General features: G+C 38.5%; 1 protein-coding gene across 1 annotated transcript in view; it reads right to left on the reverse strand.

Annotated features, from left to right (window-relative positions):
- Window positions 1-800: 800 nt before the first annotated feature.
- Window positions 801-27273, reverse strand: part of col6a1 (collagen, type VI, alpha 1) — a 35222-nt gene continuing 8749 nt past the window's right edge. The window contains exons 10-35 of the mRNA XM_036587398.1: window positions 26668-26712; window positions 26523-26549; window positions 26376-26402; window positions 26233-26277; window positions 22694-22747; window positions 21790-21852; window positions 21532-21594; window positions 21285-21338; window positions 18350-18385; window positions 18172-18234; window positions 17675-17737; window positions 14053-14115; window positions 13894-13956; window positions 13750-13800; window positions 13626-13661; window positions 13297-13359; window positions 7294-7359; window positions 6482-6517; window positions 5810-5846; window positions 5065-5073; window positions 4763-4896; window positions 3470-3579; window positions 3194-3380; window positions 2759-2930; window positions 2632-2661; window positions 801-2271 (exon numbers count right to left, since the gene is read on the reverse strand). Of these exons, the coding sequence (XP_036443291.1) occupies window positions 1676-2271; window positions 2632-2661; window positions 2759-2930; window positions 3194-3380; window positions 3470-3579; window positions 4763-4896; window positions 5065-5073; window positions 5810-5846; window positions 6482-6517; window positions 7294-7359; window positions 13297-13359; window positions 13626-13661; window positions 13750-13800; window positions 13894-13956; window positions 14053-14115; window positions 17675-17737; window positions 18172-18234; window positions 18350-18385; window positions 21285-21338; window positions 21532-21594; window positions 21790-21852; window positions 22694-22747; window positions 26233-26277; window positions 26376-26402; window positions 26523-26549; window positions 26668-26712 (2193 nt within the window). The 3' untranslated portion in view covers window positions 801-1675. The remainder of the gene's footprint in view (window positions 2272-2631; window positions 2662-2758; window positions 2931-3193; window positions 3381-3469; window positions 3580-4762; window positions 4897-5064; window positions 5074-5809; window positions 5847-6481; window positions 6518-7293; window positions 7360-13296; window positions 13360-13625; window positions 13662-13749; window positions 13801-13893; window positions 13957-14052; window positions 14116-17674; window positions 17738-18171; window positions 18235-18349; window positions 18386-21284; window positions 21339-21531; window positions 21595-21789; window positions 21853-22693; window positions 22748-26232; window positions 26278-26375; window positions 26403-26522; window positions 26550-26667; window positions 26713-27273) is intronic.

The raw sequence follows: 27273 nt of genomic DNA on the forward strand, positions 1-27273 counted from the left end.
TGTCTATCCCAACATAAATGATGGAACTAACCTAACTTTGTGTAAATAGACAGCAATATAGAAATATGTACACATATACAGTTGTGACCGGCATGTGTCTTTTTTCTGAACTTATACAAACACTATTTGTTATATGTTATAGTAAATTCGTTTTGGCTTGTTCATGTTTTGAATAGAGACCTACAGATGCACTACAGTAAAGGAAAACTCAATTGTGAACCTGTGTTTAAAGCAAGTTTTTATTAAACTTAAACCTGTAACTAAGTTGCAGATAAATCTTAAACTGAAACTTTGGTTGTTTGTAAAGTTTTTTCAGAGCCACTTGGTTCTACCTAATGGAAATTGTTTGCCTTCAGTGTTTTGTGCTTATGATAATTTTAATAGACATCAGTGACAGACGCATTAATTACTGGAGTACTATTTTACCTTGGGTATCTCTACTTTAACTCAAATTCGTGATTCGTGTACTTCATCCACCACTGGTTGGCGGTGTGCATCATGTTTGTTTTCTTGGGCTCGACACAGGTGATTTTTGTTTCATTTTAACATGTATTTTATTCAGTATATTTTTATTGCTGCTCTTAGAAAGTTACAAATTTGCCAAATATTACAAGAAGTGTACAAAAAGTAAAGTTCATAACCTGGAATCAATGACCCCATCTTCAAGGTTAAGAAGCTAAATTGTACTTAACAACGTGCCAGTGAACTGGCAATTTCACACCCACGTTAGAAATTTGGTGACATCTAGCATTTTCCATTGCTACTTTAAGAGAATCTGGATTTCTGACAAGACGCAGCAGTCATGGAGTGAAGCATTCTTTATTGAAAATACCTCTACAGCAGCCCCAAGGCTGGTTTCAAATACATTTATGAAACATATAAATTTTTACACAATCCTAGTGGTAAAAAAAAAACGCTGTCTTTGATTAAAGGCACTGAGATATTTGAAACAACTTTGCTTTTGTATTTGAGTGACCGGAGGAGCCTGAGTGTATACTGTTAGCACCAAATTCATATTCAAGTGATACACTATGGAATTCAAAAATGAGACCAATGACCGCTTTGAGGGCTGCTTTACCCCAGGCTTCTGAAAAAAACACACAATGTGAGCATGTACATTACTTAAACAAGATCTTGTTGCAAACAGGGATTTTTTTTCAGCATATATAGGCAGGATGACTCAGCGTACGCATCATCTCATAGAGAGAGGCTCAACTCTTGACCAGCAAATAGGAATATTGTCTGTGTATAAAACTAGGGACATGTTCAATGAAAAACTAATTTCCAATGAATATGAATGGTCATAAATCTAGAATTCATATGCTGGAAGCACCAAAGTAACCTGGGGTCCAACAAAAGCATATTATGATATGACTTGATTGTGAGATTACATTCATTAATCTCTTTTCCTTCCAAAGACATACAAGTGACATACAAATGGTCACTGTCCATACTACACAGAATCATTTTCTGTCTCTTAAACATAATCCATGACTATGAAAAACCCTACATGATGTAAATTGAGATATGAGTCACAATTGACTGAGGAAAAAAAAACAAACAAACTTGTGTTCTACTGCCGTGCCCTCCACTCTGTTGTTGTTGATACACCTTTTTCTTTGCCCCTCCCTTTGCCCAATCACTTTTTTTCTTCTTAGCTTACATTCCCTTCCCCTCAGACCAGTGAAACCTTTCGTGACACAGTTTGGTAAAAGACACCCCTGAGCAGAGCACGGTAGTCAGGGGCCTTGAACAGATGGCGGTAGGCGTAAGTGTTGTCGTAGGGCCGCCCTCGACTCACCAAAGTGCGCAGGTTGGCTTCGTTCACCTGATTCCCGACAGCCAGAACGTAAAGTTCAATGCCATTGTTGTTCACTTGCTCCACTGCCTTCTCTATCTGGATGTTGTTGATGCCCTGTGAACGGCCATCTGAAAACACCAACAGCTTCTTCTTCCTGGTCCTGCCACCTCTGAAGCGGTTGATGGCCAAAGTGAGTGCCTCTGTCACCTGTGTGCCAGCGTTCCTGAAGCTGGCTTCTGCAATCTGATCAAGCACTTGAGTGGCGTTGTTAGAGAATTCAGCTTCAATGTTGGCATTGCTGCTGTACTGGCCAACAGCAACGCGAACCTGGACGTTTCCTACCCTCTCTGCAGACAGGAACCGCTTAGCCAGCTTCTTGGTAAATTCCTGAGTCATCTTGAAGTTCTTGGAGCCCACACTAGCTGAGCTGTCCATCATAATGATGATATCTGTGGGATCACTGAAGGAAACTGGAATAAAATATTCAAAGCTTATGTTTTAAAGCCAAACTAGTTTAGTTAAAGACACTGTTAGGTGTCGAATATGTCCACATATTACATGATCGGTAGGTAATCAACATCTGTTGCAGTAACATCTGCTGTTGGTTCCAGAGTGGAACCACTGTGGCTGTTAGGTCAACTTATATGTTTTTTGTGGGTTTAATTCATTCTAAATGCCAAAATCTAAATGTTTATACTAGACAAACTGTTCATATAGGCTTAAACATTTGATTGGAAAATATTTAACAAAGTGTTCATCATCAACAGCGGGGGTGGACATGGGGAAATATATTAAATATGTATCGTTAAGAGAATTACATTGACACTTACTTGGACAAGTATAATTGGGACACTTTTTGTCTGTGGAAAAAAAGAAAGAAAAAAAGTGCACTCAGTCAAAGCTCTTTCACATCTTATGATGATGAACTGATCTGAGAATTAGAATGAAGCATCTTACCTTCACACATTCTCTCTGTCAAATTTTGCAGGAAGCTATCATCCAGGAGCAAGGCAAAGTTGTCAAGGACAAAGGAGAAGCCTTTTCTGGGATCATTTAGACAGGCCACATCATCCAGTTGTTCCCCCTTGGGTGGTCTACCTGCGTAGTCTACAACACCTATACCACCAACCTACCATAGAGAAAATCATTGCATCATACAGTACATACTATACAACAAAACTTTAGATGTTTATTCACTATGTCAAGTATTCTGGGGACAGAAGTCATTCATTAAAGTACGCACATTGAGACTTCACTTAAAATTACCTGAACTTTTAAAATTGCATAGTACTAGCATCATATTAGACCAATTTTATATATATATATATATATACACACACATACACACACACACGCATTTAATGCTAATACCATGAAATGTTCTTTTCTTACCTTCAGCCCTTTTCCGCACAGCACATTCACAGGCACAATATCTCTAATGGTATCTGAACGGCCGTCAGTCAGAACAATCACTACGCTCCTCTCCTTTACCAGCCGGTCAATCATATTGTTAAGTGAATACTGGAGGGCCTCTCCTGTGTAGGTGGCCTCAGCCAGCCAGCGCAAGTTTTTTACAGCCCTGAATACAGAAACACAACTTGGTGACTGAAGATATACATATGCAGGGAAATTGATGTGTGTTGAAGTGTGTTTCTGTGCTCAGCGTACTGCTTGAGGTCAGTTAGGGATCGGATGTTGGGGTCACCAAGCCTTACGACCTCCTGTGCATTTTCTCCACTGTACTGCACCACGCCAACCCGGGACTCATTCCCACCAAACTACACACAGCATGGACGGAGGTAATTAGATACATTATCAATGCATTATTAAAGGTGTTTTATCTGCTTAAAATGAAAATTAAGATAACAACCCTTATTCATCAAAGCTGCACACAGTCAAATGTTATTGAACAGGTAGGGGACACTAGGTCATTTGCCCCCCATCACTACAGCTTGCTTGGGCGGGTCGTTCACACATACAGCATTTGCACTGCTGAGCGGAACAGCAAGAAAGTTATACAGATGTCCTTTAACCAAATGGATAAACAGTCAAATTAGCCATTCTGCTAAATAAAAGTATAATTCATAAAAGAGCATGGTACATTGTTTACCCTTGACAGCATTCTGACTTGTGATTGAGCAAACAGTAGTGTTTAAATTAAAAATATTTTCAATTAATAATGATACTATCAACTAACATTATGAGCACATCACAAACCATTTTCCCGGTGTGTGATCTGCTCATATTACGAGACTACAGCAGTGCAAAGCAATCACATTATCTACTTTATCATAAAAGTGTACGATAACGAAAACAAAATAAATTATTAACAATTTACACATATCCACCCATGATTTATGCTCTTACTTAAATATCCCCAAATTAAATATCTGCCATCAGATTAGGATGTATATTCCAAATTTTTGGTTGAAGCAACGGCCACGAGACCACTGACCAATGGAGGCGCACTGCACGCAGTGCTAGTGGACAGCTATGCTAAAAGCTAAATCAAGGCTAAAGGCTGTCATTACCCCAACATTCCGGCGGTTCCTTCCATATTGACTCTCTAACGTTTACTCGCTCAATGCCCATGCCATTGGCTCAAGAGCTTGCTGAGTACTTTCCTTTTATTGCCTCACTATTACAACACCTGGATGAATTGCTCATGTTTCATATATATGCATATGAGGGTAAACTAGGAATTGTCATTTGTAAATAAAGTAAGTAAGGGACTAGTGCTTGTTTCCACTCAGCTGTAGCTGATGCATCAGCTGTACTCAGATTACCGTTCTTTTTGATGCCGTCAATCAGGTGTAAATTGTGCTCCATTTCTGGAGCTTAAATATGTGCTTGTTTTTACACAACTTTGATGAATAACAGTCAACGTTTCAATGAAGGCTACATGGCCCGCACAAGAGCTGCCACATATTGAGTGAGCACCAGTCAGCACAGAAGACTTACTCTGATTTGCTGATCCTTCATGAGCCGATCAATGACAGTTATAATGAAGTCTTTAGAAATGGCAAAGTTGGTGGCACCTATACTCTCAGAGCTGTCCACAATAAAGGCAATGTCCAGGGGTCCACACTTACACTCTAAACAAACAAGAATCAGTTAAACCACAATTCCCAAAACAACCGTTTCTATCAGCAGTCATCTCCAACAGATGAGAAAAAGAACAACAAATACTAATCCAAACCAAATACACTCTGAAGGCATTTCCTCTTATACACTTCAAAGTAACAGAAAAAAGGCATACTCACCACAGCAAGCTTAAAAGAAAGAGAAACCCACAGGTATTTTAATTTCCATTGCATTGTGTGAAAGGAAGTGATAAAAAATTTGACACACAAGGGATCAAAACCTAGATCTGCATACAAGAAGTAGCATGTGCTATCAAAAGAGTGCACACAAAAGAGATAGCACATGCTGCTTCTTTAAGTATACTGAAAATGACTTTCCTAAAAGAAAAACAATCTGGGCTGGTCATTGAGATGTTCTTTAATTTAAGGACAATGGGAGCACGCTGTTTCACAATGGCTAGGCCATAACCTGTATAAAACCACATTAAATATTGGGAGAACGCTGCTGTAGAAAACATTACTCATGTTCTCAAACACATTGTATGCCACCTACTCCTTACAGCATGTATTTCAGTCATGAACAAGCTCTCAGTGGTTAAAAATCAAATTAGGTTTTATCACAATTAAAGCTTCTCTATCTCAGAGCTCTTTTTAAACTGCTTACCATACTAAGAATTCAGAAAAACAGTTTATTAACTCCTTGTCTGGATCAGTGGCATAAATAAACAGCTTGCCCATTGTCCTGTGTTGTATCATGCCTTGTCACCATTTATATATCTTCCAAGTGTAGCCTACATTGTTAGCCTGCTAGGTATTAAGACTGGGATCCCATTTATGGCAGTTTAGGTATGATACTGTAGATCAAAAAGCCTGTCAAGTAATGAGTAAATACAACACAGACTGCCAAGAGTAAAACACAACTCACAGCACATCTTCATAATGATATCCAGGATTTCACAGTCCTAGAAGCAGAAGAAACAGAAAAAGTAAACTGACTTACTCTTAAATTGGGGAGACACACTGAATCTTCAGTAACTGACATTCAGGCAGCCATTTTGCTGCACAAAATGGAGCCACAAATGTCCATCTTGTTTTAATTAGAAGAAATTCTGCTCTGCAGTCTGCACAACTCTCTCCAAAGACTAGCAATTAATGCAAGAAGTCTGTCTCTCTCTTAAAGCATATTTCTTCATGGACTAAAGGATAACCACAGTTGTCATGCTAATAAATCATATGATCTCTGGCTTTTGGTTAAATACCACTCCTGAGGATTGTGCTATCGTATTTGGCTGTGCATTATCTATGCATGGTACAGATCTCATGTAGATTTAACACTACACAGCGGGATAATTTGCATGGAGCATCTGTTGGACCCTAGGCAACACCTGTATATGCTGCTTGAACCCATAGGTTACTAACATTTTCATATAGTAAACTTTCTGTTTTGTATGTTTCAAAAGGATACGTGAACATGTTAGTGTTCCACCACTATCAGTTTTGATTAAGAACAGAAACTGTTTAGTACGGCAGCCATCGCTTGTGAAACATTCTGGCAGAGGCTAACAATCATGTGCTAAAACACTCAAGACCAACTTACATCAGCTCCTGCAGGCCCAGGTGGTCCTGGTGGTCCCTGGACATTAGAAAGAAAGCAGTAGGGAACAACAATTACATACAGATTTCTATAGCTCACATTGATAACCACACCATATGCTAACACACTGTGCCTTCTCTATAACTTTGACCTGGATAGAAACAAACCAGTGCTAAGGTCAATTTCTGTTTTCTTAAAGAGTACACAGAATGGGCTCTGCCAAAAGAAAAGAAGACAGAGCTCCAGAGAGATTCCGCTCCAAATAAGAGCATTTTTGAGGCAGAGAAGTCTCCTCCTTTCTGGATGGTGTCCAGCAGCACAGAAGAGCATGGTGGAACTGCTGCCTGAGAGTGGTTGGACATTCTTCCCACAGGCTCGTAACTCATAGACAGCGTTCATCATCAGTACTGGAGAAATATGCGCAAATAGACTCAGAACACTGACGGACACAGCATGAGAGATTTAATCTTTTGTTCCTTGGAATATGAGTATATTTTATCAGTTGTTTTCAATATTTGCTTTTGGCTTTTGTATAACAGCTTCTTAGACTTGATCTAGATGGTCAGAAGTGGTCCAGTTTGTTTTGCATGCTGTGTTAAGGCTATCATAAAGCTGTTTATTGTTGTGCATTTTATTTGACATTTGTGTTTTTAGAAACTCTGCGTTCCGTGCATGATCCAAGAAAGTTTTGTGCCATGTGTTTTTCAAAAATCGAATTATCTCCTACAAAAAGTGACATTAATATGACTGCACTTATTTACAGTACATTGTACAAAATATGGTAAAGTAAAGATGGTCAAGCTATCTTTACTCACAGGCTTTCCTTCAGGGCCTCTGTGGCCTTTTGCTCCTTTAGGCCCAGGCCGTCCTGGTTGACTGTTCTGTGGAATACAAGATTGTCCCAATCAGTCTCAAGTACACAACCAGTGCAAAGCCTGCATTTGTTTGATAGTGAATGAATGTGGGCAATACTGAATTATACTGCAATATAATATCAGAGTGCAATATAATCCCTTCCAGTAGCACAGCACTTCCGGGTGACACAAATGCATCCACAATTTGATTAATTTATTATTTAAGACATAGAAAATGAGAGCAAGTGTGGCTATAAGATCACAGTTATTTGGTTGCAGGTATGAACAGAAGGCGAGTACCACAGATCATCACAGGTATGATGTTATTTGCGATGACGCAGAGTTTTCTTTTGCTTTTATACAACAGAAAAAATATTTGCAATTTATTTCACCAAAAAGTAGTCCTGGTCTAACAAAAGTGGTGGCTGCCAAACGATGACACAAGATTCTTGCAGGGTCAACTTCTCACATGTAAAACTATAAAAAAAGTTAATGCTGAAAAAAGGACACTATGCAGAAGCGCAACAACCTACTGATTAACATTTAGTAGGTGTACCAGATTTCAGTTTGTCAGAACATTGCAAATTTCTTTGCACAGAGTAAGAGCCAAAATCATGAGTGTCACACCAAAACCATCAGAGGTGGCAACCCTGTATTTTATCAGATATAACAACATAAGGAGAATGCTTTTCAACCAATCAGACTCTAAGGTTGGACCTAACTGTTAAGAACAGATATTTACAGATTGTTTTATAGAAACACAAGCATCCTTCAAAGACATTTGTGTGCATTCCGCAACTGTAAGCCTTTGCTGTGGCCCATTAGAACCAAATACAACAATGTACCAAATACAACTTAAAGTACACAAATCTCACCCAGTATTTTACAGATATAGCATGTCTGTACTAAACCCAATTCATGTTTCAGTTGAAAGTTGTCATACGATTATGCTACAAATGCCTCTTTATATTTGTCTGTTTTTTTTCAATCCCAAAAAAACACTGCAAATACAACTACACTGTACTCACTGTACACTTATTTATGCCAAGCTGAAACAATAATGCCAACCATGTTAGTTTGATTACCTTTAAACTCTGTGCTTTAAAACTCAGAAGCGTCACAGATAGGGTCTAACGTAGGGACAGAATGACCAGGGTTTATTGTTGTATCTCACTGTGATTAACTTGTTAGACATCGGACCATCTAAGGCCCCCTGGGCCAGGGAGAGGCTGCTTGAACTCCATGAGATGTTTATAAACACACTTCCAAATAATCATCAGGAGCAGAAAAGCAGAATATCCTTTAAGAGAAACCCCAGACCACGGAAGGCCATGCCATATGTGGTGTAGAGGTGCAAAAGAGGTTCAGATTGTTAGATTCTTATTAATCAATAACACTTCACGTGAAACTTCATCTTACAAATGTATAAGCAGTAACTATGCAAAATGCATATACTGACATCTTTATTCTTGCTATTGTGAGAGTCACAAGACTTTCACAAGAGTAACATTAACACTGGGACTGTACATTTTAGTAATGTCCACTTTTGGGACATCTGGGAAGTTCATGAAATGACTGCTACCCCATAACAGGAGAAGAGAAGCAATGGATGATCATGATGCACTGAAGATACACATCAGATTAGCAGAGGAATTCTCATCAGCACTTTTACATGGGAGGAGCCTCTGCACAGTCCATTTACTTTAAAAAGTTTTATTCTGAAGACCCAAAGACATTACAACAATATGATGAGCAAAAGAATTGTGCCACTTACACTAGAGCTGAACAATATTCAGAAGAAGTGGAGTTTTAGGTTCTTGCGACAAGTACAGCAGCATTTAAAAAACAAAACAGGGGTAAAACATTTTCCCAGATAAACTATTGCCAAATAAAGATAGCTATCTCTCTAGCAATGGAAAGGCTGTGTTTGGGGCACTGCAGTTGTAATATGCCTTGCAATATGCTGAAATATACTGGTAACATCTAATGACATGATTAAAAACTGGTCTGCACTATTTTGACCAAAATTATTCACGTTTTTGGATCACACGAATGCCTTATTCCATTAAAACACCACAGAAATCTGGATCATCTAGGATTTTTCAGCACACAATAATGAAGTCTGTAATTTGTTAGAGAATAATTCCAATTGTAAAAGCCATTATCGTGATAATGATTAAAAAACAATGTATTGTGCAGCTCAAAGTCTCACTCAATGCAGAATGGCTTTACAATACAATTAGTAGGCTAGAAAAGAGAATCAGTGATTAATACTTTGATGTTAATACTGTCATCAGCAGAGACTATAAGCTCAATCTTTACCTCCATTTGCATGCGCTACAGACATGTACAGTTATTTCTTATGGAAATGAAGAGAGTATAAAAAGAATATAAAAAGAAGAAAGAAACCCTGGAAAGTATAGAGATATACCAGAGGAAACAGTCATGATCCAAGAGCTAAATGTACTCCTTATGCCTAAAAACCAGAGCACTGCAACTATGCATACAAAATGACACTAGAAACCCTTTACGCACTTCATCGTGACAGGCTGTACGTCTCCAAAAGACCACCATAATGAAGTATACATGGACTACAAAAACTAGCACCATATGGTTGCCTATGTACCCCACAAAATTCAAAGGTCACATCAATGGCAAAATCAAAGCATTTCCACATCATGTAAACTGGACAAATGATTGATCAGAGGCTTTCTGCATCTGGCCGTTGATTATGCATTCAATCATTGCAGTTTATGTTAACCTTACAAAGTTTGTTTTAACTGGCCGGCCAGCCATTTCAGTCTTTATCGTCCACTGAGTTCAGCAGAAAAAAATGAAGCTTGCTCATGTGTTCTCCTAATGGTTACTTTGTACTCCACAGTTCACCTTTTCCTCCCTCACTAGGGCTTTTATTTATTAGAAAGGCATTTGGCAGGCTCCTTAAGACTTTAAAATGCAGTTAACATTTTAATTTATGACCACTGTAAGTTTGTTAATTATTCTAAGTTGTAAGTTATTTTACTTATGTTTTATCTCTGTGGCACAAGGTGAATATTTTCCTTTGTCAATATAGTGTCTGTGCATGGATAATTGTGTTCAAAAAGCTTTTACTGCTGGGCCTTTATGGCATAAAGCAAGGTCCTCCACAAAGAATGAAGAGGTAGGCTTGCATGGGCAAAGTAAAAGAGGGTGCTAAACAAGAATCGCATGTTGCTTAGTGTTGAGGGACAGAAGACATGGACTGAAGCTATGTTTTGAATGGTGCTTTTCTTTCAAATTTGATATTCCTTTCTTCGTCAGTTCTCTTTTCTTCAGTCAGTATTTCTCTTTTGCCACCAACATTCCTAGTTTTATACTGGGCCAAAGACTCAGACGTCCTTCTGATGTCATATGTTTTTACTTTGTTCTGTCAAAACTGATGTGGTTTGGCTCACAAGCCATGAAGCAGATGTTGAAATGAGGAAGCTGCAACCATATGAAGCCTTTTCACAGTCATCCAGTCCTTTGTGGGTTAAAAACATAGGCTAAAAAAAATGTAGGCTGCACTGATGAAGTTGTGGATTAGGAAAGGCTATAAGATCCCCACTTCGCTGTTTTCCAAAAGGACTTGGAGGTCTTGGACTTTAGAAATGTCTTCAAATTGAAACCCAGATGACAAATTAATGAGATTCTGAAGACTTAATTGACACTTCTAAGCTAGTTCATAGAGCTACAAATAACCCATATTGGTCATCTCTTAAAGGATTGAAAAAATTACCTCATCGTTTCAATATAATAAGCGATATAATATGCGATAAGAGGTATTTCATCAAAAGCCAACTTGAAGACCTCCTCATGTGTCTCAAAATATAGAGGCAAACAGGATGGGGATTTTGCCTAGATCCATTTCTTTGACCAAACCATGAGCTCTCAAAATGAGTTCCAGGTGTAAATCTGCTTTTGTGACATCACAATGTTACAGAATCTAGAGCATGACATCATTGAGACAGACCTTTGATTTTTCACTTCCAAAGGGAAGCTTGTCTTACAGCAAGCTATATCCTCCCCACCCTCATTATTAGTTCATATGGAGACTGAGAACACAAGTGCTGACTGAAATTAAAATACTGCGCTACATCTGTTCTGCACAAACCCTGAAACTGCCAGAACAAAAAGGTACAAATGCCAAAAGTTGGATAATACATTTAATTGAGCATTTCGCTAGCAGAAGCCTTCAAAACTTGCAAACACGTACATGACTACAGGACCATATGGCCACCCTATCAGGGTCAGGCTCTGTATTCAGACCTCTCCAGCTCGCAGATCCCATTGGGAATAAACACGGCCTTGCAAGGCTGAACGTTTTCAGTGGTTTTGGTGACCATCCTAGAGGGCCGGAGCTGTTTATTCATTTGGAGTGAATCCTACATATTTCCACCGTCTTGTAAACACAGACAGAGCGAAAAATGCCTGTGACTTAGTGCTGTTTAATCGACTGTTTACCCATTTCAGAAAGCAATTATGAGGCTGTTCTGTCTAAACACAACTCCTAAAGAGGGAGATATTCAAGCAGCACTGCTTTAAAGAAAACTTTGGACATGAAGATGAGGGTTTAAATCAACAGATCATCTGAATCTGTCAACAGTGTAACAGATGCAGGTATATGATTCCAAGCCAGGTGATTCACTGTGTTCCATTGGCATCACTGACCAGAAATTACAGCATTCAAGAATGTATGCCGTCTGCTGGTAGCATTCTCAGGTTGCAACGTGACAAATCTGAGCTCTTGTGTGCTGAAACACTTGTGCCTGCTTTCTTGGCTGAATTCGCTTTCTGCTGAATTGAGGTTTTACCACCCGAAAGCCTTGCTACTTCTTCACCCATCTTACCTCCTTTCTTCCATTTTCCTTTTCCTGTCCGTTACTAAATTAATTCATGCCAGCCTAGAGCCGAAAAGCAACTTCCCACTGGCACTGTAATATTCAAGCACTTTCTTCTCCTTTTGCACCACCACCAGTGTTGTTCATATTTCTGCTCCATACAAACAGGGACAAAGCGCTCAACCTAGGTTCATTTACACAGCCTGGGTGAATTATACTAATCCAGCCCAGTCTACCACATGACTTTCCACTTCACTACAGAAACGAATGCTGAAAAACACTCTTGTGTCCAATCTCCACAATCCACTGGCTGTACACATGTGTTGTTTTGCGAGACCCAAGGATCAGTCTGTCGGATATGAAGCGTATGGGAGCCATTACAGACTGCAGGCCAGCTGAGGAGTTTGGCCTCAGAGAAGTACATTCTTGGCGTAAACCATACTTTCCAAAGGCCAACGAATTAACAATAGACAAAAAGCTGCTACAGACTCAGAAGCTATCTTCAGTTAATAATACAACTGCTGTTTATCCGACAGCATTAGCTGAGCTAGTACAAGTTCTTTTAAACTTAAGTTTCAAGTCTCTGTTGATCATGCGTATGTCATTTTGGCTAAAAGAAGAGTAAAGTCTGGAGCACTGCCTCTCAGTGAGTTCCTCACACTACATAAAGGTACTATGCATCATCATAGCACTTCCTTTTAACTCATATCAACCAGAGTCCAATTTGTCTAAAAAATATGGTTTCTCACAAGAAAAAACCTTTCCCCTTTAACTGTGCTTTCACATGTCCATGACAACAAGATACACACAGCTGCCTGAACTCAAAGCTGGAGTCAGCAACCAGACTGTTATCAGACAGACGAGCTGAGAAAGACTCCAAGTCTCAGTAACACAATTCATTGTGTGCTAGCTGTCACATGAGAGAGTTAGACAGAGGATGGACAGAAAGACAGACTATGAAAATAACAAGTAGATGCAAAAAAAGTTAAGCAGAGGGAACAAGTGATAGATAGATTAGGGGCGAGGGAATAAAACAGACAGGACTGAGTAGGGGAAGGGAAGGTATATACATAAAATTGATTCATTTATACAGAAAGCAACTTACATCTGAACCAGAGTCACCAGGTTCTCCATCATCTCCTTTTGGCCCAGGAGATCCTCTGCTTCCCTTGAGAGGGAAAAAGAAAGGAAAAAGAATGGGACTTTAGAGTCTGTCTATGCAGAGTCACTGTAGTATGTAGTATGTAGTCTGTTGTAATCTGATAGTTATAGTCCATTTTCTTCTTCTCCAGCTGAGCCAGGATAGTGGCCATAAAACTTTATGTATCAAACCAGTATCATTACCTCACATGAATCAGAGGCACTACTAAAATGGAACCAGAAGTGAATCTTAAGAATAGAAGAGAAGCCTTTCGATGACTGTTAGATACTTACGGGTTCTCCAGGATCTCCTCTGGGACCTGGATAACCCTAAGAAAGAGACAGAGAGACATCACCTACAGAAACAACACACATATTTTGAGTAATTGTGGAGACTTCTAGGAGAAAACTGTTATACCTGGAAACCATTGCAACCCTCCGTTCCATTGCCTGGTGGCCCATCATCTCCCTATGAATTAAATATCAACATCACAGGCATCATTTTGAGTTTTTTGTGGAAACTTGTATCAGTCACTTTGTACAGACAGCGAACATGACTCACCCTCTCTCCCATCAGACCTCTGTCTCCTGGGGCTCCTTTAATTCCTCTGGGTCCTTTTGGCCCCTAATGCAGAGAGAGAAAACATAGTAAGTGTAGTTTTGACTATATAGATGCCAAAGTTCAATTGGAATGCAAATATTCAGTGCTTAAATCTCTCACCTCTGGCCCTGGAGGACCCTCATCACCACGATAACCTGGAGACCCAGCCCTTCCAGGCTCACCCTGAAATATGAGATTTAATAAAAATACTGAGAACCATAATAACAGGATGTGTTACTATGATTATTTAAAATCGGAACTATCAGTAATTAGATTTCACTTGGAAAGATAATTTGATTTTACTCAGAGATACATTCACAAAAGCCTGAACTTTCCCTGAAGAAAGTGGTGGCTACTTATTTGAAAATGCAGATCAGATTTCCTTTGAAAGCAATAGCTGAGCTATCTAATCAAGTCCAAATTCCTGTGTATGTTTATAAGGCCTTTTGAGGAAACTAGGGTGTGGACAGGGAATACTGAAATGCATTTGTGGCAAATTAGCACCAAAAACTTTGATAAAACTCTGAAGTTACAGTTATCTGAAGTCCAGCTTTCTACTGACTTTTAGCAGTACTAGCGTCATGAACTAAAAACACACTTATGGTAAATGACTCAGTAGAAATTACATTACTGTTTATTTTCATATGAAGCATTCATTTTCCTGAAGGGGAATACTGAAACATGGAAGAATTAAATCAGCAAAATGGTGGATTTGGAAAGAGCGGTGGCCTTTACTCATGAATTAAGAAAGACGTCCAGATTTCCACCTATTTGGAGGCTTTGCTTTTTCCCACCCACTTCTACTGGAAAAAATGTCTCTGCTAGTGAATGTAAAAAAAAAAAACATGAAAAAAGAAAAGAGACGTTTGGTGGTCATTCAGTTGGTACTCGAGCTCCATAAAACAAGATGTGAATTTTTGAGATGGCGGTAACAGAGCAGGCTTTACACACATAGCTGTGAAGCCAAACATCTGGGCTGTGGCCAATCTTTGCCTGTTTCAGACCATGTGACAGTGCAGACAGAACTGAAACAGCTGGATGGGTGTGGTGTCTCTTTCTCAGGAACATAAAGCTTTTAAGAGGAAAAGGAGTCTGGGAGGCCATTCTACATGTGCCATTTCACTACAACACCACTTGTTTAAGCCAAGCAGGAAATGCAAAGCAGAGGTTGAAACACAAAGTGAGTGTGGTTCTCTGTCAGGCTCTCAAGTGGATTGTTAGTTTAAGCTTGGTGGAGTGGGAGATGTGCTGAGACACACTCCATGGTGGACTCTTAACAAACTTGAACCTACAACTTTGACAGCTTGCCTTTTTAAGCCCTACAGCTTGGAAAACTTTCTCTTATCAAGATAAGCAAAACTGCTAAATTATTATCTGCTCTAAAATACATATTTTACCAGGGGTTGGTCATTACCGTGCCTGCTTTTTAAGAGGGGGGCATTACCATTCATGCTTTTGCTCTGACGCATATTACCTACCACTTTTACTGATGAAATAACCATGACAATATTTCTGGAAGCCGCTTCATGATGACTTCGTGATTATTGTTTTCATTAATCAAAAGTGTTATCTGAGCAAATTAAACTTACATCACCTTGTAGCTGTTTTGCCTTCTGTTATCAATATTTTATTGCAGAATCTTCACCCTTGACAATTTTTTTTTTTTCCAGCAGGCTGATCTAAGAAAGCTAATAAACTACATTGTGCAACACCATCTTTTTTCAATAAAAAGACCCATGACCCAAAACTGTAAAACAACCCCATTTTTTCTCTGAATTTGATAGAATGTCTTGCATTTGTTCACTCAACCACAGAGTTTACAGCAGGGGTGTCCAATCTTATACGCAAAGGGCCGGTGCAGCAGACCTGATTCTACTTGTTGAATCAGTAGGTTTCAGTTTTGAAACAATGTGTTCTTTTACTTTGCTGGAGTGAAAACCTGCAACCATAACAGTCCGTTGCAGTAAAGATTGGACACCTCTGGTTTAGAGAGTGTAACAACAAATCACACAGTTTGTACTGAACTGACAGTGACAGATAAAGTCAGATAGTGTAAATATAGTGTGAACTGACACCAAGACTTGACACATTTGCTGACTCAATCAATTTGAGGCTAAACGATTTATTACTTGTAAAATTGTCTTGTGTGTAGCTGAGAACGCACAATTGCATAAACAGATTCATCTATCACGTTTCAATTAGGATTTCTAATGTCCCAAAACAAAACACCACTCATATGGTCTTAGTTTGTCATACACCCACTAAGATCTGTAAGGCTTAAGTGTTCAAGTTCATTTAAAATGTTTCAAACAATCTTGTCATGCAATAATTATTTACATTTTTTATTCACTCTATTACATAGTGTGACTGAGTAGGCCTGCCTGAAATCCTGACTCCTCAGCCAATATACTCTAGTACTGATCTGCAGCTGGCTCCTTATATAACATGCTTGTATTAGACTACATACAACATGTGTTTTTGTCTAAAAAGCCAAAGTGTAAAGTCTAAAGCAAAGAGCATCTGTTGCAGAACAGAAAACAATATCTGCAGTGCTGTGACCCTCCAAAAGTTGAGCTTAACACTGTAGTCAGATACCAAGTGCCAAATCCAGCTTTCTACCCCAGTTAAAGTGATAACTCAGTGAAAAATGCCAAGATATGTTTGGTGTGTTAAAACTAAATGTGCAAACTGCATGCCTAATCCTCACACTCTTGCTTCAAACCACATGCAGTTGTTAAGTAATGTCAACTAGCCTTGTTTATGTGATTTGTGACACTGTATACATACTGTTATTGAAAAAATGAACAAAGAACAGACAACGTAGACTTCCAAATGGCTGGTACTACTATTTTTAGCTTTGTGACATACTTTTGTCTATTTTTATAAATAACAGTTCTCTGATGACCTTCGAGGGTGGTTTCTGTGATCAGACCCCAATACATTTCCAGAGATGAACTGGACATGTACTGAGTACTGTCCACTGAGTATGTCAAGACGTATGTTAATGGTAGGTGTGAACAGGGCCTACTTAAGATTAATCAACAACACAACAGAGTTTGAGGCAAGTGTGTGATGGCTGGTCATGCTGACTGCACAATTCTCATTGGTGGGGTATAAATGTCCACTCCAATTGTTACATTAGCCTCATAGCTCCAGTGCAAATCTGATTTTGACTTTTAATTTATATCAAAAAAACGTTAACTGAACCATTCACTCAGAAACTTAAGGGAAAGTAAAATGCAGCAGAGAATTCTGGACTGAGTTAGCCATGTCCATCTGGGGTCCTTCTGCCAGGCTGAGGAAACTCGTTAATCTTAAACTCTTCTTTTTGATTTTTTTTTTCTTATCCTCTTACCCCAGTTCAGCTGATATAAGCAACTGATTCCTCCACGAGGATGTATTCGTCTGTTCTCTGGCTTGCTTCATAACCCAACAGCGACCTTGGTGAAATTAGGGGGCCTCACAAAATGCCTGAGCTATGAAGTCAGCTTCTAGCTTTCATCTTTTCTCAAGAATCAGGAGTCATGTATCATCTGGTCAGACAAGGGCTAAGGCCTCCATCTATACTGACTGTTTTTAATTATTCAAAACTCTAAAGGTCTTCTCCTTACAAAGAACCAATATGAAAGCTAGGTGTGATGCCTAATGACCAATAAGTCTATGTCCATTATATGTAGATAGAGAGAGGGTCACATTATGGGGATACTAGTGCTGGTGTTTGGTTTCCATGGTTGTCACTTACTGGGTCACCATTAGGTCCTGATGGTCCCTCACGTCCCGGCTCGCCTCGTGGACCTGGGTCACCCTACCAAAGTCAAAGGTTATAATTAACATCAACTTTATTTACAAAAGATTAGTCCTTCATTTTCAGTCTATAGCCTCATGAACTTCATTACATGTGGGAAGCTCATATGTTTTGCACTTGTGTACCCTTGCATATTTGTTGCCATATGTAATTAATCTGTTTCATTTCCTTTAAAGGCTCACACTATCGTGGCTTTCCCACAGCGGAGATCAGAGGTGGATTCTGAACATTAAAATACCCATCTGTTAGACTGCTCCCGTCCAGCTGAAGGACAATGACAGATGAAGCAGACTTAAAAAATGTAACTCTGACTAATCTATATACAGCTTCAACAGGTAAAAAGTTTAGGGCTCATGAAAAGCAGTGAACAAACACATGGATCACTTCTTTTGGGCTGATGTGTTATGTAACTGATGAGGTTCGTAGTAACTTACAGGTTCTCCTCTGGGTCCTCTGTTTCCACGGCCCCCTTGTTCACCTTTCTCTCCTGCTACACCCTACAGGATTGAAATATTAAATGTTTTTTTTCTATAAAGGGCCTCCAATTGACATGGCACATATATTGCATTCTAATAAAAGTGTGACAAAGACAAATTTAAGTGTAAAAATTACTTTTTCGCCTCTTGGGCCATCTGGTCCTGGTGGTCCCTGTAATACAGAAAAAAAATCACAGTAGTGATAGTAGTAGTAATGTAGGCTTAACCACTGCTATTTATCTCCAAGAACACAGAGACTTATCACTGTTACTTATCTCTAATCTTTAGTACACAGAGCCTTAATCACTGTTATTTATTGCTGATCTCCAGTACACACAACCTTCATCACCGTTATTTATTGCTGATCTCCAGTACACACAACCTTCATCACCGTTATTTATCTCTAATCTCTAGTACACACAGCCTTTATCACTGCTACTTATCACTCGTCTATAGTACAGCCTTTATCACTGCTATTTATCTTTAATCTCTAGTACACAGAGCCTTCATCACTGTTATTTACCTTTCAGCTGTAGTACAGCCTTTATCACTGTTATTTATCTCTAATCTCTAGTACACACAGCCTTTATCACTGTTATTTATCTCTAATCCCTAGTACACACTGTCTTTATCACTGCTATTTATCTCTAATCTGTAGTACATACAGCCTTTATCACTGTTATTTATCTCTAATCTCTAGTAAACACCACCTTTATCACTGTTATTTATTGCTGATCTCCATTACACACAATCTTCATCATCGTTATTTATCTCTAATTTCTAGTACTCACAGCCTTTATCACTGTTATTTATCTCTAATCTGTAGTACACACATCCTTTATCACTGCTACTTTTCACTCGTCTCTAGTACAGCCTTTATCACTGCTATTTATCTTTAATCTCTAGTACACAGAGCCTTCATCACTGTTATTTACCTTTCAGCTGTAGTACAGCCTTTATCACTGTTATTTATCTCTAATCTTTAGTACACACAGACTATCACTGTTATTTATCTCTAATCTCTAGTACACACAGCCTTTATCACTGTTATTTATCTCTAATCTCTAGTATACACTGTTTTTATCACTGCTATTTATCTCTAATCTTTAGTACACACAGCCTTTATCACTGCTATTTATCTCTAATCTTTAGTACACACTGCCTTTATCACTGTTATTTATCTTTAATCTCTAGTATACCCTGCCTTTATCACTGTTATTTATCTCTAATCTCTAGTACACACAGCCTTTATCACTATTATTTATCTCTAATCTCTAGTATACACTGTCTTTATCACCATTATTTATCTCTAATCCCTGGTATACACAGCCTTTATCACCATTATTTATCTCTAATCTGTAGTACATACAGCCTTTATCACTGTTATTTATCTCTAATCTCTAGTACACACAGCCTTTATCACTATTATTTATCTCTAATCTCTAGTATACACTGTCTTTATCACCATTATTTATCTCTAATCCCTGGTATACACAGCCTTTATCACCATTATTTATCTCTAATCTGTAGTACACACAGCCTTTATCACTGTTATTTATCTCTAATCTCCAGCATACACAGCCTTTATCACTGTTATTTATCTCAAATTACTAGTACACACAGCCTTTATCACTGTTATTTATCTCTAATCTCTAGTACACACAGCCTTTATCACTGTTATTTATCTCTAATCTCTAGTACACACAGCCTTTATCACTGCTACTTATCACTTGTCTCTAGTACAGCCTTTATCACTGCTATTTATCTTTAATCTCTAGTACACAGAGCCTTTATCACTGTTATTTACCTTTCAGCTGTAGTACAGCCTTTATCACTGTTATTTACCTTTCAGCTGTAGTACAGCCTTTATCACTGTTATTTATCTCTAATCCCTGGTACACACAGCCTTTATCACTCCTACTTATCACTCACTGCTATTTATCTTTAATTTCTAGTACACAGAGCCTTCATCACTGTTATTTACCTTTCAGCTTTAGTACAGCCTTTAGCACTGTTATTTACCTCTAAGCTTTAGTACAGCCTTTATCACTGTTATTTACCTCTAAGTGTCACACATTCAACAGCCTCTAGCAAAGAACCGGACTTCATCTCCCAGACTCCTCTGGGAGATCACATGACGGAGCAACTTCCCTCCGACTCGGACTCAGACACGGACTCCATTTCCCACAATACAGTGGGGACTCACGTGACTTCTGACTCCCGCTCGCGCACCAATCAGCGCTCTGCATCTCCAGAATACTAACTGGTGTCACCTGTGTTTCTGCTCACATGACTAGTTAGTTTACTTTAAAAGCCCGGGCTTCAGATAGACTAAGTGCGAAGTATTGTATCCTTGTGATCTACTGAGCGTTTGTATATTCTTGCCTGTTTTTCCGTTTATTGACCACCATTTTGTATTTTCGACTCTGCCTTTTGCCTTACCCCTTTTGTGCCTTTGCCTGTTTGGACTGACCTGTGTTTTTGACTTCCTTGCCTGTTTTTGTGACCTCGTTTTTGCTCTGCCCTTTTGCTTTGTTTGCCTGATTATATTAAACTTGTCATTCTTCTTACATCCACGAGCGTCTGTATTCTGCTGCCACATCACACTAAGCTTTAGTACAGCCTTTCTCACTGCTATTTATCTCTAATCTCTAGTACACAGTGGTCTTACCTACGCAAACCGACATGTACAAAACACAATAGCACGCACATGAGCACACACATACAACTATTAGGTATTACTATATAGAAATATTTAAAATTTATGACTAGCATGGCAGATGATAGTGATTATGTGAATAGGTCTAAAACTAAGCGGTAAAGTTTAAAAATACAGTTTAGTGAAAGCTACTATCAAAGACATCTCTCTGATTAATCTTTCTTTGTGTCCTCTGGCCTGCTCAAAAGGAGTTGCCGATTTATACCATGATCTAGCATGTTTTTTTGGCTAGTAATCAATCCCTGACTCAAGATTTATTATTTTCAGAATCCATGTGCAGAATACACCATGCAGAATTCATCTATCACCAATGTTATTAAAAAAAGAAAGGAAGAGGAAACAAAACACTTACATCATCTCCTCTTTCCCCTTTGTCCCCATTGGCTCCTCTTGGTCCTCTGTCACCCTACAAAAAAAGCACAGGAGATGTGTTGATGGGACAGTGACCTAAATTATGACAACTAAATCCATATTTAGGCGTGCTAATGATGTTTAAAGCCAATCAATCCACTTCTAAACATCATCGGTTGCAAGTGTCAATGACTTTAAGGCAACTATGTTAGAGTTTTTACCGAGGGTTAAATGAAATACTGATGTACCTTATCCCCAAGAGATCCATAGTTACCAGGTCTTCCTCGTTCACCATCTCTGCCAGGCTCACCCTAAGAGAGACAAGCTCAGCTTATCATACTTATACCAGAGACAAGACCCCTGTTCATGTCTGTGTACTATGGTCTTCAGCTTCTATGATCAGCTGCAAACATTTACATTTCGGGTGAGCAGTACTGGCGTCTAAGTGTTTGTAATGCGAAATGACAGATAACGTTAAGTCTCTGACAGGAATGTCATCTCCTTACTTTTCCTCCTTTTGGTCCATAAGGACCTGGGTCTCCTTTTGGTCCTTGTTCCCCTTGCAAACCCTGTAATAGAGGGCAAAATTTTCATTTTTAATTAAAGGAAGAAAAAGGGCTGCCATAAGAGCTAAGCTCTGCAATAACTTATACAGGACATGGAGTGAAAGCCCACTCCTCTGCACTAGCGGACTCATTATTACAGAATGTAAATAAAGCACAAACAGTCTTTAGAGTGCGAGCACTGAGTGTGGCCTGGATGTCAGATTTAGTAAATGTTTGGCTCACTGAGAGGCAAACATCCTTAGTCCTGTGCTCCAGATGTAGGCTGAGCAGAAACAGCCGCTCTACACATAGAGCCTGACTGACGGATGAACAAAACAATCAGCTGACCTGAGAGGCGGGACATCTGTGGTTTTAGCCAATGAACTGTGATTGGATCCTCCTGACACCAATCAGTGATTGTTAAAGCAGAGGATGTATATCTACACTTTATACAGTACCAGGTGTTTGATAGAGAACAAATGTCTGATTCTATATCAGATTTATGACTTACTATTAATGAGAGGTGGTCATACCCATTTTAAATATTTTTCATGTTACCATGGTAAAACAACAAAAATATACATTTAACAATCAGTGGATTAACAGAATATAAGCTCAGTGGCAGAACTTTACAGTTTCGCTCAGCTGTGAGGCCACAGCCCGATGAGGTCAGATGATGCAGACTAGAAACCTTAAAGCTGCCTCATAGACTTCTCAATTAAAAGAGGAGTAACACAGACAGCCCAGCCACTTAGCAATCTGTTCTGCTAATGACTAGCCAACACATGTATACATGCAGGGTTGGGAGAAGCTTTCACACTGTAAAGTCCTCGAAGCACCTGGAAAATTGATGGTTTAGACTTACGTCTGGCCCAGCTGACCCTTTGCAGCCAGGCAGCCCGGGAAACCCTGCTTCACCCTGTGAGATAAAACACAAACAAATTTCCAACATAAATATCCAGATTAAAAGGACTAAGAGTGAGGCACAGCATGTTGTAAAAACAAAGGGTCATCCCACAGCTTGAGTACAGTGTGAAGACTCAGGAGGAGTCTGAAATAGCTCCTGATTTGACATAAATCACTAAACATGGCTCAGCTAAAGGCTGTCAAACCCTTTGCAAGGCATTCAATATAAATAGAGGAAACTTATCCACACACTGAGACAGAAAAGAAGGAAACTAATACATACAGCACAAACAGTAAACTCAGTAAATCACAAAACTATAGGGAGGTAAGAGGCAGTGATAGAACATTCACTATATAAAAATGCACCTAATTCATAGAAATATTGCATTTAAGTCAGAAATAAGACAGAAAAAAGAATAGGAAAAGCTTAAGTTGAGAACACACTATGACTATGCTGTTAGTCATATCCGCTGTGTGGTTCCTGACTCAAAAATCCCCAACATATTTTCGAGATTTTCTTGAGTCAGCTATGTTGGAGCTGTGCTGCAGCTCTGCAGGATCAGATTTAAGTAACAGGGCACTACAGTTTGTGTTTAATACCCACAGAGGAGCAACAGGAAATGCTTAAATAAATATATCACGAAAAACCTTACTTTTTTTGCTGTTTTAAGCTATACTTCATTGTCTGTGTAATTAAGTAATTATAAGCCAGAAGTGGGCATGAAAACTGGACAATTCAATCAACTGAAATGGACATACAGTGCTGTGAAAAAGTATTCGAAAAAGTATTCCAATTTCTTCTATTTTTTGCATATTTAAAAGTTTCAGATCATCAGACTACTTTTGATATTAGACAAAGATAAAGCAAATAAACACAAAATGTTGTTTTTAAGTAATGATTTCATTAATTGAAGGAAAAATGCTGTTCAGCCCTCCCTGATCCTATGCGAAAAAGGAAACAGCTTAGCTACTAAATCAACCAGTTAACCAAATTCAATTGACTATTGGGTTCTGTTTCTCTAGCCACACTGAGGCATTATTACTGCTAGACCTGTTGAATCTAAACATCACTTAAATAGAACCTGCTCTGGGTCTTCTACAAGGTACTAGTGTTGATTAATGTAAAATTTAGACATGCACAATTTTAATTTCTCTAACAGGAGTTTGTTTTTTTCTGTACCTGCGAAAAGGGCAGAAAAACATTCTCTCTTATCACTTTCATATTCACACTGGTGTTTGTATGGGTGTGTTAGTTGCTATATTATATTTTGTCATTGCTCATTAGTCATACTGTCATAAAGTCATATTGGTAAGATTTGGTTGTTGCCTTTCACATTTTGAAAACTACTGAGTGTGCAAAGCTCTGCATATGGGAGCCTGACTCACTACTTTTCACTAAATACTGGATGCTTTCTTACTCTTAGTCAAGTAATTATTCAGATGAATACTTAGGCTTCTACTTAGATAATTATTATTTTAAGTAACTATTATTATTAACAGTACTTGTACCTGAGCACAATCTGGCTTCTCTACCTACCTCTGATGTTTACAGATAAATACTGTATGTGGACCATTCTATCATATTAATTCAAACTGTGGTCCCACAGTAAAAAAAACTATTTAAAAACCAGTATTGAGATTAGATATTACAACCCCATTTCCAAAAAGTGGGGACACTGTGCAAAATGTAAACAAAAATAGAATGCAATGATATGCAAATCATGTAAACCATATTTTTAAAGGAAAATACTACAAAGACAACATATCAAATGTTGAAATTGAGAAATTGAATTGTTTTTTGAAAAATATATGCCCATTTTGAATGTGATGCCAACAACACGTTCCAAAAAAGTTGGGACAGGTTCATGTTTACCGCTGTGCTGCATCACCTCTTCTTTTAACAACACTCTGTAAGCATTTGGGAACTGAGGAGACCAATTGTTATAGTTTTGAAAGTGAATGTTTCTCGTTCTGGTTTGATATAAGATTTCAGCTGCTCAACAGTTCAGGGGCTCATTTGTCATATTTTTCATTTCATAACCCTCCAAATGTTTTCAGTGGGTGACAGGTCTGGACTGCAGGCAGGCCAGTTTAGCATCCAGACTCTTTTAATATGGAGCAATGCTGTCGTAATACATGCAGCATGTGGTTTGACATTGTCTGGCTGAAAAAAGCAAGGCCTTCCCTGAAAAAGACGTCATCTGGATGGCAGCATATGCTTTTTGGCCTTGTCCCTTGCATATAGGGATGACGATGATGAAAAGCAGAAGTCCTTTGCTGTTTTACGTTGAGAAAAGTTATTCTAGAATTGTTGCACTATTTGCTCGTGCAGTCACTCAAGTGGTGAACCCCTCTTCATCTTTACTTCTGAAAGACTCAGCATCTCTGGGATGCTCTTTTTATACACAATCATGTTACTAACGTGTTGCCAATTAACCACCAGGTGTTTTTTATCACACAACTTTACCAGACTTCTGTTGCCCCCGTCCCAACTTTTTTGGAACATGTTGTTGGCATTAAATTCAAACTGGGCAAATATTTTTCAATAAGCAATAGAATTTCTCAGATTCAACATTTGATATGTTGTCTTTGTACTATGTTACATGAAATAGAGGGTTTAAATGATTTGCAAATCACTGCATTTTGTTTTTATTTACATTTTGCACAGCATCCCAACTTTTTTGTAAATGGGGTTGTAGATATTCATTACATATTTACAAGGATTTTACTATGATCTCTTTAAATGTAATGAATTTATTGAGATAGTAATAAACGTAAAACAAATCATCATGTATAGGGTACATCATTAATTAAATTTCAACTTGTAAAAATAACACATTATTTTTTCAGTGTTCTTTTAGATTTCTTGAAATGGAATGATTTAGATTTATCATGAGTTTAATTTTTAAATCAAACATAAGTTTTAGTCCATAAGCGGAGCCTTATTTTACCACACCCCCACATTTTAGAGTAGGAAGTAAGACTCTATAGACACATGGTGAGCAGATAGAACCCATTTTTTTTACTTGTCCCAAAGTCTAAAAATCAGTGTGTAATGTTAAGATCTGTCACTAGAGAAACACAAATGTTCTGCAATTTAGTAACCTTTGTTTATGTTTTTTCAAGAAAAATATTATGATTTTATTTGTGTTTTAGCTGTGTTTGCTAGTCATGTAGGGCCAGCATTTTTGAGGTATGCTCAAAATTAGCTAAAACTGACACTATAAGAACAGTCACTACCAAAGCATTTGGTCAGGTTTTGCTGATGTTATTATTGGACTGGTAATGACAAAATGGAATGTCCGGTCATTTTATTTCAATAAAATAAACTTAATTAAGGTATAGAGTCACTCAAAGCAAAGGGTCTAAAGCAAAAGCAAAAAGCCTAAAGTCCAAGTCAGTTAAAAGTCTGAAATGAGTTTTGATCCATATACCTTATTATGAGCACTCTCTGCAATTCTTGAGGGTAAGAAATAAATAATCAAAAAAAGCACTCACCTTACGTCCATCAACTCCATCTCTTCCTGAATGTCCTTTGTCTCCCTGGAAGAAACAAGTATAAACATTACAGCATAAGCCAAATGTTTGGAGGTAGAACAAAATGACAGACGACTAGTTCTAATGAGTGACTGTAGTCTTACCTTGAAGCCCTTGTGGCCTCTCTCTCCCTGCAAGAAGGAAAAAGCCAGATTAAAGACTTCTCCCACTCAATCAACATGTAGCTTTTGGAATAAAGTCAACCAATTAAAACGAATGGCATTTTCTCCGCTGTAATTTGGCTGTTTTACCTTTTCACCTCTTTCTCCTTGGTCTCCCTGAAGAACAACAAAGAAAAAGTGGAAAACAGTTAAGATACCATTTCAGTGGGAGATCTTTTTCCAGTCCAAAACAGAAGGAAATGTAAATATTTCACAGTTAACTATAAAGACAAACCTTCATGCCTTGGTAACCAACGGGTCCAGGATCACCAGGGTTTCCCTATTAGGAAGAAATAGATAATAATAACAACAGCAACAACAACACCAATAATTATAGAGCTGTAAATGAGATTCTACAGAATACTAACAATAAAGGGAAAATACACTCAGAGCCAAGTTCAAAAATTGTGTACACTGAGATGACCTTAGCTAGTAGAGTGTAAAATAACATGGGGATTAATGGATTTCAATTACTCCTAACATTAATCTTACAATATTGTTCGCGCATGCACAGCATTTTTGGATATCTCAGTCCTGTTTAACACTGTGCTCTTAACCTGCACTTCCATTCCTGGCAAGCACTAACCGACAATACTCTTCGAGTGAGAAGCACACCGAGGCTCAGGCTGCATTCTAATCCTGAGGCTGGCCGTGGTAGCAGCTCTGTTCCAATTTTCACCCTGTCGGGCTACCGAGGACTGTACCCTGCTGCCCATTTGTAATAACTTTGTACTGTAAACGATGTTGTGTCTACACATTTATAAACATTTGATTCAAAATAATGGAATTGCTGGCTTGCTATACATACACTGCTTAATGGAGTTTCTGGATCTATCCCATA

Source organism: Colossoma macropomum, unplaced genomic scaffold (genome assembly GCF_904425465.1).
Source record: "Colossoma macropomum unplaced genomic scaffold, Colossoma_macropomum, whole genome shotgun sequence".
In the NCBI taxonomy this organism is placed as follows: domain Eukaryota; kingdom Metazoa; phylum Chordata; class Actinopteri; order Characiformes; family Serrasalmidae; genus Colossoma; species Colossoma macropomum.